The sequence below is a fragment of the Gobio gobio genome (assembly GCF_949357685.1).
Source record: "Gobio gobio genome assembly, chromosome: 24".
In the NCBI taxonomy this organism is placed as follows: Eukaryota; Metazoa; Chordata; class Actinopteri; order Cypriniformes; family Gobionidae; genus Gobio; species Gobio gobio.
The window spans coordinates 18,259,957-18,280,849 of record NC_137120.1 but is presented as its reverse complement, the minus strand read 5'-3'; the positions used below and the strand labels follow the sequence as shown (position 1 = coordinate 18,280,849).

General features: G+C 38.9%; 1 protein-coding gene across 2 annotated transcripts in view; it reads right to left on the bottom strand.

Annotated features, from left to right (window-relative positions):
- Positions 1-20,893, bottom strand: part of LOC307121133 (phosphofurin acidic cluster sorting protein 2) — a 103,542-nt gene that overhangs the window by 45,064 nt on the left and 37,585 nt on the right. For both annotated transcript variants that reach the window (XM_079808590.1, XM_079808591.1), the window contains exons 3-9: positions 12,034-12,123; positions 9,830-9,955; positions 8,520-8,682; positions 7,767-7,858; positions 6,513-6,596; positions 3,641-3,700; positions 639-787 (exon numbers count right to left, since the gene is read on the bottom strand). In XM_079808590.1, the coding sequence (XP_079664716.1) occupies positions 639-787; positions 3,641-3,700; positions 6,513-6,596; positions 7,767-7,858; positions 8,520-8,682; positions 9,830-9,955; positions 12,034-12,123 (764 nt within the window). The remainder of the gene's footprint in view (positions 1-638; positions 788-3,640; positions 3,701-6,512; positions 6,597-7,766; positions 7,859-8,519; positions 8,683-9,829; positions 9,956-12,033; positions 12,124-20,893) is intronic.

Genomic DNA, 20,893 nt, shown 5'->3' with positions numbered 1-20,893 from the left:
CAGTAAATATCAGTCTTGCTCTTTCTGTTCGATGGCACGCGTTCGTCTCAGCAATCGCACGGTCAATGTCCGTAATAGCTGATAATAACATACGTTGTCTTATTTTAAATCTAGCTTTACGAGCTTTCAGAATACGCTTTAGTATCAGTGCTCGTCTCTTTTCCGCAGTTTTGTTAATGACCTCTTTAGTAAACCAATACATAACCAGCAAAAGCAGCACTGCTTGCATCTCCTCCATATTATTGTTGCAGACAGTATCGCGCAAAAATGATTACTGTCCGTCGCTGACTGGGAGGAGCAGCCGCACGCAGTCCTACATCACCGGACTAATTTGCCTAATCTTCACGGTACTTTAGACCACAGTGGAAACGCAGACAGTAGCAGGTCTGGGGGGAAAAAAGTTCCTGTAAAAAAAGTTCCTGGTACAAATTGTTCCGGGTAATTTCGGTGGAAACGCGGCTACAGACACTGGCTCATGGGTTCAAAGAGATCATCGCCCCCTAGTGGTGAACCATTAAAATGTTGAAACATTTCAAAACAAAATGACATAACAAAGCCTCGTTGAAACCATGTAACTTGCCGCCGCCGAGTGAAATGTCTTGCCTTAAAGGGAGTTTGCTTTGACTCATGGCTCTTACTTTAGTTTGGGTTTGGGAGTGCTGAGAAGACTCTCGTTGTCCTCCATCTCTGGGCCGCTGTCGCTCTGGTTATAGACCTCCAAACTGTCATACAGAAGATCCAGATCTTCAACCTCCTGCGTTTGATCAACCGGATCAGAGTCTAATACCTTTTTAAGCCAAGCACAAAAAAAGCGAATTGTATTTGAAATATAAGTAAATCTAAACAAACAAACAAACGAACGAAAAACTTTTCTCAGCCTGAATTTTCACAGGACAGGACAATCAACAGTATTGACCCATTCATACTATAAAATGATTCTCCTCAGGCAGCCGCAACTAAGAAAAAGAAAGAAGTTCATTGTGGAAAAGAAAACAAAATGCGTTCAATGCGTTCAATCTGAAAGTAAAGGGGACACATTTAAAAAATTTTTTATGAATGTTCTTATCCTAAAAATGAGAATTTACAAGAATTTACACTATTTTGTTTCTTTTCCAAGATGATAAAAGAAAAAAAAAGTTGTATAAAGTACAATTTTGTTCTTTGCTGATCCATTCATCTTTAAGTGGGCATTCTTAGTTTCAGGAATTTAAATTCTTAGAATGTGTCAGTGCACAAACAGACTTTACGTTAGCACTATCCACTATTTTATATCTATCACTAACTTGGTCGTGATAGAATACCAACAAAACACCACAGAGTGGTTTTACCTAGTTGAGTTTGGATTTAGTCAAATATAAAAATCAAATTAATGCTGTTGTAATTTATTTCTCAATAATAAAAAAGAAAAATGTAACTAATTCCCAACAGGAAAGCTGTGTTTAACCTGCTGTTGAAAACTCCCCAAAAGTAAGTCATTTTTCCCTATAGGCTTACACCGATCAGGTATAACATTATGACCACTGAGAGGTGAAGTGAATAACAGATTTTTTCTTCATCCAGGCACCCGTTTGTGGATGGGATATATTAGGCAGCAAGTAAATATTTTGTCCTCAATGTTGATGTGTTAGAAGCAGGAAAAATGGCAAAGGGTAAATATTTGAGCGAGTTTGACAAGGGGCAAATTGTGGTGGCTAGACGACTGGGTCAGAGCATCTCCAAAAGTGCTTGTGGGGTGTTCCCGGTCAGCAGTGGTCAGTATCTATCAAAAGTGGTCCAAGGAAGGAACAGTGGTGAACCGGCGACAGGGTCATGGTCGGCCAAGGCTCATTGATGCACGTGGAGAGTGAAGGCTGGCCTGTGTGGTCAGATCAAACAGACGAGCTACTGTAGCTCAAATTGCTAAAGAAGTTAATGCTGGTTCTGATAGAAAGGTGTTAGAATACACAGTACATCGCAGTTTGTTGTGTATGGGACTGCCTAGCCGCAGACCAGTCAGGGTGCCCATGCTGACCCCTGTCCACCGCCGAAAACGCCAACAGTGGGCACGTGAGCATCAGAACTGGACCACGGAGCAATGGAAGAAGGTGGCCTGGCCTGATGAAGCATGTTTTCTTTTACATTGGGTGCGTGTGCGTTGCTTACCTGGGGAACATATGGCACCAGGATGCACTATGGGAAGAAGGCAAGCCGGCGAAGGCAATGTGATGCTTTGGGCAATGTTCTGCTGGGAAATCTTGGGTCCTGCCATCCATGTAGATGTTACTTTGACACGTACCACCTACTTAAGCATTGTTGCAGACCATGTACACCCTTTCATGGAAACGGTAATCCCTGGTGGCTGTGACCTCTTTCAGCAGGACAATGCACCCTGCCACAAAGCAAAATGGTTCAGGAATGGTTTGAGGAGCACAATAACAAGTTTGAGGTGTTGACTTGGCATCCAAATTCCCCGGATCACAATCCAAAAGAGCATCTGTGGGAAGTGCTGAACAAACAAGTCCAATCCATAGAGGCCCCACAGGGGTCTAGTGGAGTCCCTGCCTCGACGGGTCAGGGCTGTTTTGGCAGCAAAAGGGGGACCAACACAATATTAGGAAGGTGGTCATAATGTTATGCATGATCGGTGTATGTCACAGGTGTTTGGAAATATGCTAATCATTTGAGACAACCCCCCCACAACGGCTAGAGAATACCCATAATGCACTGTGATGGTCGCACCAAATTAATTCCCGCGTCTCGCCAGACATTTTCCAAACCGCTGGTCTAATGTGGGTACAGCGTAATATCATACAGGTATTAATTATTTTTTAATTGGTTAGTAAATTCCTTCATTAAGGTTTATAGATTCAACGACAGAGTTCAAGATAAATCTTGTCATTACTACTGAAGCTGCCAGTTTGCTAAGTTTCAAATGATTATTAAACAGCAAGCACAAACTGTGCAAAAGCGGTACCATCCGGCACATTCAGTGTCCGAATTCACTCTCTCGTTTTCATTCACTCCTTCAAGTTAACTATATTAGTGGATTAATGTAGGGAACAGTACATGAAGGTATATAGTGGTGATTTCGGACACAGCCAAAGTGAGCTATTACACTGACAAGCCCATGTTGGCAATGCTACTCAAGGGAAAAGCCTGCCAATGCAACAAAACTGTGTCATCACCCTTAATCAGGAAGTTGCTGGACTGATTGCCAAAAAAAATCTGGATCATTTCCTGTTGGGCTTGGATAACGGAATGTGTCAGTCAAGGACGACAAAGTCGAAGAATCAAACAGCTACTAGCTAACAAGCTTAGACTCTAACAATGAGACTGTAGAGCTACTTAAATCTTGCCTGTAAGCTATTGAAGAATGTATGACCTGTCATGGCCTCAGGTGTTCTCTCAGAGCAAAACAGTCACTTTAGTTTTAGAAGAGATCCACATCACATCTTACACTGCAAAAATCTAAGCTCCTCTCACATTTCAGCTGCTAGATCAATCATTGCCAAGTCCCAGGACTCTTATAAAGGTTGAATTTCATGGCTGAAGTGATTTTGTGATTACAAAGCACAGGACTAGAGAGTGGAGAGTGCAGAACTTCAGGCAAACATGTATTTCTCTCTGTTGTAACTTATTAAAGACAAAAAGAAATTCTCACCTCATCAGATACTTTGAATCTCTTCAGGAGAGCAACAAACTTCTGCTTGAAATTGGGTTGCTATAGAGAGATTGAGAGAATATGTCTGTTCAATGCAATCAAGACAAAACTGTTCAATGCAATCAAGGTCACAGTTAAATTTGTAGTACTTTTCTTGTTTTTTTTTTTGTTAAGACAGTAGGGGTGTAACGATACATCGCTATATTGAGATACCGCAATATAAAAATGTGACGATATGTATAGTTGATGTAAACAATATGATTCACGATATAGAGTTAGTTTTATCCAAGGCTCAGCTTTATTTATAAGCTCAGTGCATTTATAAGCTATAATTCACGCGAAAATGTAAATCCTTTCCTCATGTACTCACCCTCATGCCCTTTCAAACCTAGACGATTTTCGTTCAACTTCTAAACACAAATAGAGATATTTTTTTATGAAACCTGTATGAGTTCTGTCCCTCCATTTCTCTAAAACTTAAAAGATCAGCAAGATAAAAGCATCCTAAAAAAATTAATCGAGTGATCGCTCGACTCTGCATGTTGCATCAAATCTAAAGAGACCAGTTTTTTATTTTTGGTCAAAGAGCTCAGAAGTTATAAGCAAAAAAAAAAATCTCCTGACCACTAGGTGGCACTGTGCTGAAACTGTGCAAGTTTATGCACCGCATAACACAGTAAAATAGGTAAAAGCAAAAGACAAAACAAAAAAATATGGATTTACAATTTTTGGTCCCACAGCATATTGTGTCCTTAACTACACTAACATCAGAAAAAAATTGTTAGGTACAACAAACTTATTGGGTCTCATTCACTAAGCATGTGTACGCACAAATTTGTTTGCACCAAAGTTTTCGTAATAATTTGTTTTCCAAATTTACGAAAAAATATAGGAAAAACTGAAATCACATGTACGCAAAAAGAACTTACTCTGTATGGCTTTATAATCGTGTTAAGAAGTTACATTTCATCCTAACATGACTATAATTTACATTGAAGTATATTGCATTAATTATATTATATAATCCATATATAAAATTATATAATGAAATTATTAAATAATACAATTTAATTTCATCTTAAATACATTCGATCATATACAGTTTAAGGAGTAAGAAAAGCTGCGTTATAGTTTCAGCTGGGAGATTTCTCTGAATAACGCAGATATACCATAGACTGTAAAAAAATGGATGTAGTGTCCGTGATGTCACCCATAGCTTTCTGAAGAGCGTTTCTGAAGCCTAAAGGCGACCGTAGCCATCTTGGCAGCGCTCCGGGTTAACTGAAAATGGGCAAAGAGGAGCTAACAGGTTGAGTGGGTGGCGCTAGCAGACAAACGGCTAGTAGTGACAGCAGGGACAATCCACCTGTCACTCATGTGACCACGCCCTTAATTATGCAGAACTATAAGGCTTAATGTAATTTAAACGAATGAGTTGTAAAAAAATTCACCCCACTCATGGTTGTCATGAAGGGCAAAATTAGCAGTATAGACCAAAACCATAATTTGTACCAGGCTGTAAACATATTTTAATCTGCTGTAAAGTTGGGCATTTTAACATGGGGCTCCTTTCTGGAAAGGAGATTCTGCTCCTTTCCGGAGCCTGTCCCTAGCGGCCAGTCGATAAATTGCAGTTTAAGTCATTTCCATATTGGCTTCAAGAGAAACTGGGGGTGGTTGCCGCTTGAGATATACGCGTTTGTACAGCTGGCTAATGCAAGGTCTGTAATCTGGGTCTTTATAAAAGGTGTTTATTGTGAGAACTGGTGAGAATGGCACACTTGGCATTGCTCGAGGATCCGGGCGAGAGCACGTCTGCAAAAAGCAGGAAGTTTGATGAGTGTGACGAAAGGCTGTATGGAAAGCGTGTGCGGAAAGCCCTTACATTTAGAATACTCCAAATTCACTAACATCAGAATGAGGTTAAGAACAAATTCATGCGCGTACGAACATTTTGTGAATCAGGCGGAGATTTTTCGTAAGAAGTTCTCCAGTGCGTACAAATACGAAAGAATCCACACAATTATTAGTGAATGAGACCCACTGTGTTCATGCTGTACTGCTAAATAATTTTGCTGCTATCCTACCTAAGGTGAGGATACAGGTAAGGTTAAGGTATGGTTATATGGAAAAAGGCTTAAGGGTGGGTGGGGTAGGGTCCACAGTATGTGTAACTACAGAAATATATTACATATGTAATTACATGCAGGTAATTTTTTTTTAAATATAAGTACAACACGTATGTACACAATAAGTGCATTGTATCAATGACTAATTTAAATATTAGATATAGCAGTTAAAGACATTTAATATAAAGTGGGTCTCAATTTTTCATAACGTGCTTCAGAATGGAAGGGGTGGAAGGAAATCAATCTAGTCGTTCTAGTTTATACACTGATCCTTGGGTTAAACCTTGTGTTCCTGATGGTAAGCTTAGTTCAAGAGGATTAGAACATCCCCTTTTATGACCTTCTGTGAACTAGATAACACTGACCCAAACACCAAACACTCCCTTAAGGACATGAAGCCAATTTGTCTCTGTTTCTATCAGGCAGCTGCCTAAAGTGACTTGTGTCAAGACAATAATTCCATAATAATAGATTGGGTCATCAACAGTATTGAAATTGAATGTTTGTAATGGGAAGATATGAAGATACCAATAGAGATCAGGGTGGCCAATATGATATGATATAATACATAATACAATTGAATCATATCAGCAGTCAGAACGGTTATCATATCATTTAGCAGAACTGATATAAAAACATTTTTTTTACAGGGTGTTCCACAGGGCTCGATTCTGGGTCCAATCATTTTTTGCTAGTGTGAACTGCACCCAGGATAAGTGCAGAAGGAGTATATCTGTACATACCCGGGTCATAGATGTGGTTCTAATCATTTTTCTTCTAGATTTTTTGGGCTTCCGCTGAACATCATCGTCCTCATCATAAAGGTCCTAAAACAGAATTTCAGGATTTTGTTAGGTAGCAATCCTTTCTAAAGATACAAGGGCAAATTCACTAACCATGCAGCATCTTATTCACTTAGTAAATTCTTCCCACACAGTTATTAAATTGATTAAATTAATATTAAATTGGCTTGAAAAAAAAACAGCTTACTGAAATGCTATTTAAACTTATAGACATTATTCTTCTTCTGAGACTAACATTTTGAACTCTAACTCCTCCTAGCTATATCTTTTCAAACTGATCTGACTTACGGTTGTCCTAAAAATGGACGACTAAAACTCTGAAAAAATCCCATTGACTTACATTGACGGAATGATCAGATGAGCCAAGACTGTTCAAACTCCAACTGTCAAAATTCTGTCTGTATGTCTGTCTATATGTCTGTCTGTATGTCTGTCTGTCTGTCTCGTAGACTGGATTGCCTTCAAAACCTTCAAATTATATTTTAAAACTACTTTAAACTTCAAACTAAATTAACATGTTATATAATTTCAAACTGAAAACCTTTGAAAACCAAAGCTTTTAAAACTTCTTCAAACTTTCTGATCAGGCTTTCCCAAGCCAACCTCAAAGTTTGTCTCTACAAACTTTTTTATCTAGTTATTCTTCTTAGACTAAATTTCGAAATGCTACTCCGCCTAGACTTTTCAAGCTACATCCACCAATCTCAGACTAGACCGGACTGTTTTGTCTTAGTGTGCTATATATTTTCAGACTGATCCAACTTACGATTTTCCTAAACATTAACGATTCCAGTTGTGTTTCCACTTGAGCCTGGTACGGCACGGCACGATTAAAAACTCATTTTTAAGACTTTTTAAAAATTAAAAAGTTCTCGGCCTGGAATTCTCGGCACGGTTGTCTAACCATGCTGGTAGAATCCGTGAAGTGACTTGTCTGTTGCCTGGCTATCAGTTTCTCTGTAGCTGACTAAGCACTCTATTTGAGCGACGTAAACACAAATTAATAATAAAATTAAAAGAAATATCTGATCATCCTCCACAATGCGGTCTTATTTACATCTCATTTCATCAGTAAACCTTTGTGTTATCTATCTACCTATCTACCTATCTATCTATCTATCTATCTATCTATCTATCTATACAGCAGGGCTTTTTAAGAACAATGATAAAGAAATGTTGGCAAGAAATCCTGACCTGGCCTTGAACAGCGTCATCACTCGCCTCTTGCTCTGAAGAGTAACTATCATCGTCATCTTCAGAATAGTTATCCATATCTGGAGAACGGTCTGAAAGAGAAAGAGACATTTAATGACCCCACCACACTTGACATTTTACTGTAGCAAAGGCCTCTGACCAACAGAAAAATCCAATGCATTAAAATTATTCATTCAAAACACGTAGCAATTTTATAGCTCCAATTTGAGAACACTCGAGCTGCTAAAGCTACTTTCCCTTTTAATGTACCGCTGTTTCGCAAGGATGGATGGTAGGATGTTTGGTGGGAGAGAGAGTTTCCGGGGACTTTTTATCTTTATTGCAGCTTAATGCACTCAAACTGTCCATTAGCATCTTATGGTCATTGTAATGACTGTACATAAACAAAGCTAATCACTGATGGAATATTGTAACTGGGTATACGAGGTGGTTTGGTGTAGTGGTTAAAGAATTGGCCTGTATATGTTTCCCTCCTTGTAGTCTATTTCTATAAAGTCTATTTGTCAATAGTGTAGAGATGTATGAAGTACAGCTCACACAGAAGACACTTTTAAACCAAGCAGCTTTCTATTGGTCAAAACTAGCAATTTGAACCCGCTGCAAAATCTTTCGCCCTCACACAAAATTCATAATCGAGTCCTATTTAAATCTTACTGGATTTCGCACACTAATTGTGACGCACCTTTAAAGTCTTTTCTGTTTTTAATACATTGATTCATTTGTGTGAGTCACCTGAGGCTTTGGCCTTTGTCTCTGGCTGACCACTGCCGTCCTCTGGGTCAATAGGTTGACTGGACAGCGAATAAACACTTAGTTCCGCTGCTCGCACCGGCGCTTCCTTCACGTTACTATGGAGTCCTAAAATCTGGCCTCCATCTGTCGGGTGCTGCATCACCTTTAAACATAAACACTCTGAAATAAGTGACACACGAACAGAAGTTTACTTGTCCTTGTTTTTCAGTCTCAACTACGACTGAAAGCCTCAGTTTTGTCTTTTCAAGGTTGCATTCCTCATCGAGCTCTTGGACTGATGAATTGTCCCCTAAGTTTTCTATGGTGAGTCTCTACTGAATATGATTATCGCTGGAATCTCAGCAGAGAGGAATTTTGGAATTTGTGGGGGTGAAACTGCAGAGAATAATTGCAGGCATTTTCAGAAAGCTTCAGAGCTGAATAAAATGTACCAGTAGGTCTATAAAGCCCCCCCCCCAACGCCCGCCCACCCAACGCTACTAGATAATAGGCCTTTTTAAGAATATTAGTCATTAAACCAAAGAACGTGAAAAAAATTGTCGCTGAGTGTTCTAACACTTTAATGATTATAAACTTGAGTTGAGGAATCTTACAGATACATAAGAGAATGAAAATGTTGCTCTCACTTTGCACTTACATCTAGCAATGAACATCCTTCCAATCGTCCAGAGAACTCATTCATATTTGCATTCTAGTGAGTTAGTGAACTGATACTTTCTCACTCTTCAAAAGATCTATTGGTTTACAGTAAACCTGTGGCTAAAATATACATCAAAGTCATTTCTATTGAAATTAGATTTGAAATTTATGTCATGACATTTGTAACGATGAAGTTGTAATTTAGTACATTTAAAATAAATTAGTGTTAAAAGTAATATTGAATAACACAATACAGTTAAAATTATAATCAGGTAGTGTATATATATATAGTATATATATATATATATATATATATAGTATATATATATATATATATATAGAATATAGTATATATACTATATTTACACCGATCAGGCATAACATTATGACCTAATATTACCCAGTACTTTCTTAGGTAAGTACACTGTAAGTGCATGTGCATGTACAGTAAAATAAAGTGCTACCAAGATATCAGTACATATGGCTCCTTTAATGTGTGATGTAAGAGAACAAGTATTGCCCTCACATGAAAGCTGTGAGGATGTGCCAGTTTTACTAACGGAGAAGGGTTCAATTATAAAGGTCAAAGTCTATTTGACACAAGCTTCAATGAACTGGACACCGGGTTTGAGTGATTATTTTGCCCGTACCTCAGCCATATTAATAACACCAACAGCCAGCGTCTTGTAGCCCAGAATAGTTCTGTTTTTATAGCGTTTCCTCCTTTGAAGCATGATCTGCAGCCGGTTGGCATCTCTCTTCAGGAAATGTGGGTACTAGAGAAAGGAAGTACGACAGTACAACAGTGATTTGGTGCATATAGCTGCTTCGCATTACATAATTTTCATCAACAACATTGTGACAACACTAGCACAAACACTTTATTATTTATTATTAGATGAAATCTCATACTTCCTGTCAAAACAACTCTTAGAGTGACCTGAACAGGGAAGGGGTTCTTGGAAGAAACAAAGGGAAAGTGGTAATGAAGTAAACACTTCATGCAAAGACTGCTGTGTACTAATTACTTAAAAGCTTTCAGAGTAAATTACATTTTCCTGCATAAATGCAATAGACCGTTTTAAGTCATTAAAAATGTGTTATGGATGCAACTAGATAGAGATGCATAATTAAAAAAACAATAGAAAATATTTTGGTCAAAATTATATATGAAGATATGCATATTTTTCTGAAAAAAATTATATATACATACATAAAAACATTTTTTTCCCCTACATTTAACAACTTTTTTATTGTTATATTTTCACATGTATTATTTATAGGACAGTTAAAGCAATGTAAGTTTAATTATAATAGGCTCATTTAATCAAAAGTTATTAGCATTTTTGGAAATTTCATTATAACTTTTGACCACAAGGTGGTGCTGCCCTGACCTTTTTCCCATACCTTCAGGGAATGGTGCTGAAGACATATAGAATTTCGTAATGATACACCAATGCGTTCATAATATATAGCATATTACGACAAAATTCAAAATGTACAACACCAAAAATGGCTGATATGGGAAAATGTGTGATTTTGGGCCAAAGCATTCAGAAGCTATAAGCAAAAATAGCCATTTTTTATATCTCCTGACCACTAGGTGGCACTGCGCTGAAACAGGTCATGGTTGTCATAACACACACAAAAAGTCTGGTCAGAATTCGCTAAAGCGTTGCAGAGATATAGCCTCTCGTTCATTTTCGCTGTAAAATTCGTATGCACGTCATTTTAAAATGCTTGACGAATCAACTTGCATTCCATAACTTTTTGTCGGCATGGTCTGAACTAAAAATTTTAAGGCAACCAGGTAACTTTTTTAAGTTAAACAAACAATATTTTTTTACAGTTGAAGAGAAAAGGGAAAGGAATCCGGAAAGGACCACAAGCCAAGACTCGAACATCAAGGATAAATTATGTAAATTATGATTTTTGGGTGAACTATTCCTTTAAAGTGTTATTCAGATTAAATTACTTTTCCCTGAGCAGGTTAGAGAAAACATTAGATAAAAATGTTATCTTAATTATATACTGTATATAATAATTAACTTAATTCAATTCAATTCCATACGATTATTGACTAAATTCTGTTTTATTAACTATAAATGTATTATGTCAGGCACATATTCAGATCACATGACCTTCCATAACGGCCACATTCAGAGAATTATGGAAGCTTGTTTCCGCCACAGAATAAATAGTGGAATAGTGCTTAAAGGTGCACTGTGTAAATTTTAGCTACATCTAGTGGAGGTTGTGAATTGAATCCGCCCACTGCTCACCCCTCCCTTTCGAAGCACATAGAGAAGCTACGGTGGCTGACAGGACAAAGATGTGGTCGTCTGAGACAGCAGAGAGTAGCTAGCGCTCAGTTTGTCCGTTTAGGGCTACTGTAGAAACATGGTGGCGCAAAATGGCGACTTTATTGTAAGGGGACCCGTGGTGTATATAGATAGAAATGGCTTATTCTAAGGTAATAAAAACATAACGGTTCATTATGTAAGGTCTTTATACACCACTGAAAAAATAGTTATGTATACTATATTGCATTTCTATCAATAGATCCTCATAAATATTACACACTGCACCTTTAAAGTGATAGTTCGCCCAAAAATGTAAAATCTGTCATTTACACTCATGTTGTTCCAAATCCATAAGACTTTTGTTCATCTTGGTTCCTCCAAGTCTTCTGAAGAGACATGATTGCTGACATGATGAACAGATTTAATTTAGGCTTTTATTCACATATAAACATTGATCAGTGAACGTACATTCAGTAGAGCACATCAGATATGTTAAACAGAGGCTCAACTGAACGCATGTCGAGTTAGACGCATATAATAGAAAGACGTACCTGCAGGGAAAAGGTGAGCTCCAGGTCTGTTTCCATCAGGCCACTGGGTGGGAGCATGTACTCATTCGACCTCAGGATGCGTTTTGACCCCTGAGAACATGGAAAAACATGTATCTGCCCTCAGTCTCTTAAAAACACTCTCATTAAACATCACCGAAGAAACTCAAAGCAAACAAACCCACGCAGTGAATGTGAAGATGTCACTGAATACTGTCTGATGCTTGCAAACTGAAATGTTGTCCGTATGGTTCGACAGCGAAAGCATAAAACAAGACAGAAAATGACTCAGTCACACTGAATGTGTTGAATCATTTCTGTTACTGTCCGTTTGGCTTTCGCTGCAAACCACTTTCAGGCCCATCAGAGAGGCGAGTCACGGATATGAGCTGTCATACTAACTAGACAACAGGGACCCCTGCGTTAACATTCATCTGCCTGCTAATGTGGCCGTCCGTCACGGCCCGGCTCACGTGAAATACACACAGATCATCACTACTGGTTGACCGAAACAGGGTTTTTGATGGTAAATGCAGATATCTAAACTCAAAGGAAAGATGGCCAATAGCTATATTCATATATACACTACTGGTCAAAAGTTTATGGTTGATATAATTTTTTTAGTGTTTAGTCTCTTCGGCTCACTAAGGGTGCATTTATTTGATCAAAAATACAGTAAAACTGAAAAATTATTCAATTTTAAAATGACTGTTTTATTTGTGAATATGTAATTTATTCCTGCCAGTTTTCAGTGTCACAAGATCCTTCAGAAATCATTCTAATATGATGATTTGATTTATTAAAGGTGAACTATGTAGGATTTTTGCAGTAAAACATCCAGAAACCACTAGGCCAGTGTTATATATTTTGTTCAGTTGAGTACTTAGAATATCCCAAATGTTTTCAACTATTTGTAAATCGTGAGAAAATTGCTATTTTAACCAAGGAGCCGGGACGTGTGAGCTATGCGTGTGAGGGAGTCGCCTGTCGATTGCGTCATATCTGCGTCACCCTCGGTCTCCGGTTTTATTCAGTGAAACACTTTACTCTCACTGCATTGTGAACAAGTGTCATAGCAGCCGCAGAGCGAACGTCATAACTTCCTTTTCAACACACTCAGATATATCTAATACGATAAACAGAGCTGCGTTACCTCACATTCAGCACTGGAGAAGAGGAAGTGCCGCCGGCAACCGTGTCATAATAAAAGTCCCGCCAGCGACTATGCCATAATAACAGTCCCGCTCTTCAATCGCTCCTGCGGCCTTGCTCAGCACCACAACACTCGGTCCTGCTCTGCTTCAGACTACAGTAATGTTAATAATCGCATCCATGAACATGATTTCTGCCCGAGTCCTATCCTGACTGTTTCCCACCGGCTGTGAGGTGAAGACCACATGTCCCGAGATTCTGCGCTCAAACGTGGCGTCATCAAACTACGCCTTTGTTTTGAACAGGCGACCTCTAGTGGACGGAAAAGTTACATAGTGTAGCTTTAATGTTGAAGACAGTTGTGCTGCTTCATATTTTTTTGGAAACCGTGAAAAATATTTTTTATTCAGGATTCTTTAATGAATATTAAGTTCAAAAGATCAGAATTTATTTGGAATAGATTTTTTTTTTTTTTTTACAATGTAAAAGTCTTTACTGTCACTTTTGATCAATTTAATGCATCCTTGCTGAATTTTTTTTTTTTTAAAGAGCACCTATCATGGCATTTTGAAATTTACCTTTCATGTAGTGTGTAACATAGATCTAAGTGAACAAAAACATCCTGCAAAGTTTGAAATATGACCGTATACAGTATATAGTTATTTTCTTTCAAAAGTAAGAGTCGACTCATTTTTAAGAATCGTTAGAAGACCGAAGCTTTTTCTCTGGCTAGATGACGTCAACTTGTCAAGTTATTTGAATACGATACGCCCACTTATTGCGCTCCAAGACGCCAGTGAAAACTAGAAAACATCATGGCGACGAGACGCTGTGTTCTGAAGTGCAACTCAAAAGCAAACTTTTTTCATCTGCCCAAGGATGAGCATTTGAAGACTAAGTGGCTTAAAGACAAACCATACATCGTCGCGATTGTGTGTTTATTAGTCTTCAAATGTCTCTATTTGCATGTTTCGCGATCTCAGGAAGCTTTTATTATGGACTTCTATTATGGCACATGGTATCTTCTTCGTCTGTCTGTACATGGACTACATGTGCACAGAGCGCCCTCCGGCTGCCAGTATGAATTGAAAACAACACATAAGAGACATCTGCGCGTTTTGAGGAAGTATTGAATAAAAAATACTCCTCTGTTTAGAAATTTGACACAGACATATGAGAATCTATCAATATGTCTCCTCATCTGCACACTTTTGAACTAAAAGCCCTGAGGGATGTTGATTTGTCGCGAGTCTTCGTGAGGAGAATAGAGGAGTTTTTTTATGAATAAGATCAGCTGAGGCTCATATTACAATCAAACGGTACAGACGCGGTTTTCATATTCATAACTCCTGACACATATTAACAAATTACTGTCACTATAAGACTTTGATGGGAGTTCCGTTTCCGAAAATATCTGCACAGACTATACCAATCACAACTGACTGGGTCATCGGACCAATCACCGCAGATTAGCGTCACGTAAAGGCGGGGTTTTGAAAAGTGAATCACTAAAGGAATCATTTGAGAATCGCTGTCAAAACAGGTAAAAATAAATGCATATTATAAGAAAACTAAAGTCTTTTTTTGTCATTGCATGCATGCAAAACTGTTGTTGGGGACTTCTAAAACAATATTTGAAACATTTTAAATGCCATAATAGGTGCTCTTTAAAGTCCCAGTGAACCGGAAGTTGCAACTGATCTTATTTCAGTGCTGTGACGTATTTCCAAGTGAAACGGTATATTAAATAGAGGGCAGGATTTCACTTCAGCGCTCCTCCTCTCCATCTCACGCTCATAGCAGACTAACGGTTGGAGGGGAGTGGTTAAGGATATTCAAACCCAAGCTGTCGCATAGTCGTCATCGGAAAGGGAACGCCATTCAAGACCGGAAGTTACTTTTCAGATTTTGATTAAAGATTACCACGGCAAACAATTTTTTTATGTGTATTAACTTGCACAGATTAATTGTTCACCCTAAGACCTGTAATGTGGGCTAACAAAGTAAATAAGACCGATTTTGATTTCATGAGGACTTTAAACATACAATAGTATATCATTTTATGGTAACAAATAAAATGTACTCAAAAAAGCTTAATGTAAATTAACATTTTAAAAGCAACATTTACTAATTTCACAATTAAAACAAGTTATATTTGAAAACTATTGTCACAATCTGGTCTACAAAGGATGACGGTGAGAAAGGTATCCGTTCAAATAGTAGAGTAACTTTTAATTAAACAACACAAAAGATGAGAAGCGAAGTAACCGTGTGTACATACACACAAACAACAACAGACTGAGGAGACTATAAACACAAGATAACGACCTAAAATACAAACAGGTGTGCTCTAATTAATGAGATAATGAATCACAGCAACAAATGATAAGCGGGAACAAAGGACAAAGGGAAGCAGGAAAACAAAGAGAAACAAACCAAGAGTCCTTAAAAAACTGAACCAAAACCAAAATACAATGGGTACGTCTCAATCAGCTCCCTAGTTCAGTAGTCAGGGCACTGATCAGGACATAAGTCCAATGGGTTGACTCCCTGATCAGTGCCCTGACTACTGAACTAGGGAGCTGATTGAGACACATCCAATGAAAACGTGACATAACTCCCGCCTCCCTGAAAGTGTAATTTCAATCAGGAGGGAGGGTGTTCATGTCATGAGTTGGGTTTGATCTGTCTGTCTCTCTCTCTCTCTCTCTCTCTCTCTCCGCCTACCGGCACTCAGCTGTTTGCCATCTCAATCAGCGTCCGTGCTGATTGCCCCGCACCTGTTCCTTCTCCACCCTGATTCTCTCTGCTATTTCACCCCGCTGTTCACTCTGTTTCTTTGTCGTATTATTTCTACCGTATGCCTGTGATCTTCGTTTTTGATCTACCATTTGTTTTCAACTATCGTTCAGAGAATAGTCTTGTTCTGTCCTGTCTGGTGCTGCTCGTCATAACTGTTCTCTGCCCAGCCATTCCGCTACTTGTGACTGCCTGTCTCTCTGCTATCAGTGATTCGGTGTCCATTGACTAGGGAGTTAGAAGCACTACCAGCCTGCCCGTTACGGAGCCTGGATCTCGCACTGACAAGTAAAAGACTTTATGTTCTCTCCAGTCCAGCGTCTTCCGCACGGCTGACTGCCATTGTTTCTTCCTTCAATAAACTTGTGTTTGAACCACCATCGCTCTTGGGTCCACTGTTTGCACTGACAGTTCAACCCTGGAGTGGCAGGTGACCTGGGGCCGGAATCACGAAAACCTTCTTAAGAAAGAAAATTCTTTAGAAGTTCGTAAGAATGTTCCTGAGTGCAATTCTTGAAAAATTCTTAAGAAGTTCTGAAATATTTTCTTAAGAACATCTTAATTTTTTACTTATAAAGTTTTAAATAAAAGGTGTTATTAGGTGTTATTTTACTGAAAGGCGGGTATTGCTAAAGATTCGCTGAATTAGAGCCATTAGGGACAGTGCAACGCTCTCTGGGCTGAGCACTGGTTACATTGTAACAGATTCAGAAATTTCTCACTGGAACAGACTCTGGAACTTCTCTCAGGCCTTTGGAGCTTCTCTCACTGGAACAGACTCGAGAATTTGTCTCACTGGAATGGACTCAGAGATTTCAATCACTGGAACGGACTCCAGGATGTCAGTCTCTGAACAGACTCAGGATGTGAGGAAGATTTCTTCAGAGCCAACCGGATGGAAATAAACACAGAATCCGCCACTTCTGTTACCAGGTCAGCGCTTCCAGACAAAGGATCTGGATCTGGGTACAGCAGCCCAAATGAGAAATGATCCGGGATTGGCAGCATGAGTGAGCTCATCCTCTGGATAGATGCTGTGCAGTCCTCTGACTCCATCTCCTTACTCCTGGTGAGTGGAGAACCGCCTATGGAGAGTACAATATGCACTACAACAATAAACCTCCCACGAGGATTAAAAATAGAATGTGGAAGCTCTTTACGTAGCTATTCGTTAAGTCCTGCATGGTAAAAGGATGTCAACTCACTGTCAGAGTGAGTTTGTCTGCATAGTTAGATGCAGAAAATCAGCAGTGTAGGCCTCAAGGGGATGCTTATCTTGAGTAAGGAGGATGAGCCGAAAGCATACCGCTGCCAAGTCCTCAACTTGGCAGTTTGCAGGGCCAAGAGTTCCTGTTGAATCCCTTAGAAATCCTTTCCTTAGGTTTGGTGTTCTGTCATGATCTGGTCTATAAAGGATGACGATGAGCAAGGTATCAAATAGGGGTGTAACGGTACATGTATTTGTCCCAAACCGTATGGCACGGACATCACGGTTCCAAAAGGGGGCACCCACGACCCTGTTCCCGTTGTTACTGTTACCGCAAAAGAAGAACACTGCATACGCGAATGATGAGCAACTCTACAGAAAACCATAAAACAAAGTCTACTAGATAGTGCGGACATGTCTTTCTGTGCTCATGGACAATTAAATATACTTTGAAAGGCTCGCTCGAAAATGGAGAAGAACGCAGAAAATTAAGTATTATATAGGAGGGTTGGGCTTGAGCGTTGAATGTTTAGCGTTCCTCTCCATTTCACGCAAACTATATACAGTTTAAGTGGAGCAAACTGTACATGGTTTATTTATTTTGTACTTTTATAACATGAGATGCTTTTCCGTTTTGTAGCTGATTGTGCCCAAATAATAAACAAATACCCTGTTTTATCAGCCCTGCAAAACAATATGAGCTGTGCAAGAGTGACTTCTGTTTACTGCTTAGTGCTTAATACACTATCCCCCAGTTTCACAGACAAGGCTTAAGCTAGTCCTAGACTAAAATGCATTTTTGACTAGTGTTAACTGAAAGAAACTTGCACTGATGTATCTTAAAATATGTCAGTGCCATTGTTTTGTCTTAAGATACACACCGGAAATGTTTTTTTTTAGGGCACATTTATAAAAGTTACTTAAATGTACTAATTGAACTAATGCCTAATCCTAGTTTAGCCTAAGTCCTGTTTGTGAAACCGGGCCTATAGGAGGCTGACCTGTGCTAACAGTAAATGCTTCTAGGTGGAACAAACTGTAATTTGTCTGTTCAAAATAAAAGAAAAGAAACCTAGCATTGTAGATTTGTTACTCTGTCTGGTACCACTTTAGTTTAGCGCCAAATTCTCACTATGAACTAGTTGCTTATTAACATGCATATTACTAGGCTATTGGCTGCTTATTAGTACTTCTAAAGCACATATTAAAGCCTTATTCTTCTTTGTCATATCCTACAATACCTAAACTTAACAACTACCTTACTGACTATTAATCAGCAGTAATTAGGAGTTTATTGGACCCAAAACTTAAGTGTGAAAATGTTTCCTATTGTACCGAAATCGTACCGAAGCGTGACCACAAAACCGAGGTATGTACCAAACCGTGACTTCTCTTTACCGTTACAACCCTAGGATCAAATAGAGTAACTTACCGTAACAACACAAAATATGAGAAGCGAAGTAACAGTGTGTACTTAACAGTGTGTACAATGGTAGTTCGAAGATGTTTACCAGCCTTAGAGAACTTTTCTGGAAGCTGTTTCAAACTCCCAAAACGAACTCCAAACAAAACTTGTTTTTGTCCTGATTTAGTTCAACATGACAGTTCGTTCTTCAATTTCGCATGAAGTATATCAGGGCCTTAATATGATGTGAAGAAGCTCTTTTGGAAAGGTTTCTCTGTAAAAGCACATTCAAACCTTCTGTTTCTTGAGTTGGAAACAAAGAGAAAGAGACAGAGACAAGCTCTGAATGAAAGTAAATGAATGCCCAGTCTGCTCTGCTGGTATCCGGACTGCAGAAGAGTTGTGAATGGTACGGCCTTCAAAGTGTTGATTCAAGCGGACACTTTAGGGAGAAATAATGAGATATCTGTCAGAAACCTATCTCCCATCCTTTTGAAGAACAGCCATTATTTTAATCACTGAGGCGCCGCTTAGGGAGTATAACAAAAGCTTTATTTTCAGTGTCTGATGAACACACAGTAAACCCGTTTAAGACCTTCAATGATCCATCTGGAAGAGGTGAGTGGGCGAAACAAGTGCACTTCATGTTACCTAAGAGGATGTGCTCTAATCCTCACAGAATGAGTGACAGAATCATTTCCTGTTGGGAATGAAATATAAAGATGTAAGACTGATCTTCACCTACACACACTGCTTTAAATATCACTGACATTCATTCATTTTTCTAGTTTGCATTGTGACATTATTTTCATGAAAATTAAACATGTTCCCTCCCTAAACATTACTGTACTGCACATGTTTTTTAACTCTTGATTTTGTCATTATTCTTATATTCTCATTACAGTAATACAGTAATGATGACTGTAATACTGCAAAGTCAATGTGTTAATGCATGCAATTATTATATCTTTGAACATGTAAGCTCACATCCATGGCGTGAGGAAAGACCTCTTATTTTCGATTATTATAGTGAAAATAGCAGAAATATCACAAATACAATCACTGTAATGTGATTAACTTGCTCATCACTTTTGACCAATAGGTGGTGCTGTTATCAAATTATTATGGTGTGGTCAGTGTGAGGTGACAATGACACATACATTTTTTTTGGTGTCAATATGCCAAATTGTTGCATAGTTACAGCCTCAGAATCAGCTTGGCATCATGCCAACAAATCAGTTGATGCGTTACTCGAGAACTTTTGATAACTTTTTACCGGCATGGTCTGAAGTTGATTTGAGCCAATTTTGGTGAAAATCAGACCAAACGGTCTAGGAGGAGTTAGAATTTTTTTTTCAAAGAAATAAAAAATGGCGGATAGCAAGTTCGAGCAAATATGGCATAATTGGAATCATTGTTCTCATTGTTCTTCGCAAGGAACCTATTAAGACCAGTTTAATTAAAATAAGCAAAATTAATCAAAAGTTATAATTTTTGGAAATGCCATTTCCAATGTCACAACTTTTTGAGGATCTTCGGGGTATAGCCCAATTCAAAATTGCCGATGCCCACAATAGCCAATATGGGAATTCTGTATCATTTGACTCTGCATGGTGCAACTGAATCAGAAGAGACCAGTTTTATAATTTTTGAGCAAACATTCAGAAGTTATAAGCAAAAAAGGCAATTTTTCATATCTCCTGACCAGTAGGTGGTGCTGTGGCGAAAAATTGCATGTAGCCTCAGGTCATGCTTGTGATGACATGTACTAAGTTTGGTCTGAAAACACAAAAGCGGTGAGGAGATATAGCCTTGTTGTCACGTTGTGAAGGAGGATGGAGACAGAATTCAGGCTTGAACGACAACGTTTAATCATGGAGATGAAAGGAAGTAACAGTCGTTGTGACTAGCACATACAAACAATAACTGACCATGAACTGAACAGAACAGGGAGTATAAATACACAGAGTGAAGGAGGGAACTAAACAGGCACAGGTGGAAGACAATTGAACTAATCAGGGCTGAACGAACACAGGTGTAGACAGTGCATAATTGTTACATTACGCCCCCCCCCCCCCCCCCCTCGAAAAGGCGCGACCTCTCACCGGGCTGACGACATAGTTCTGGAGGTTGCAACATCCAAGGGGCTGGCCGCAACCTGTGCTGGAGAAGGGATAAGGAAAGACGGGGATACGGGCAGAAGACTTCCGGACGGAACCGGTGAAGAAGACAATGATGATGAAAGGGTGGAGACTTGGGCGGGGAAAGGATCCGCGGACTATAGATCTATCAGGTCGGTG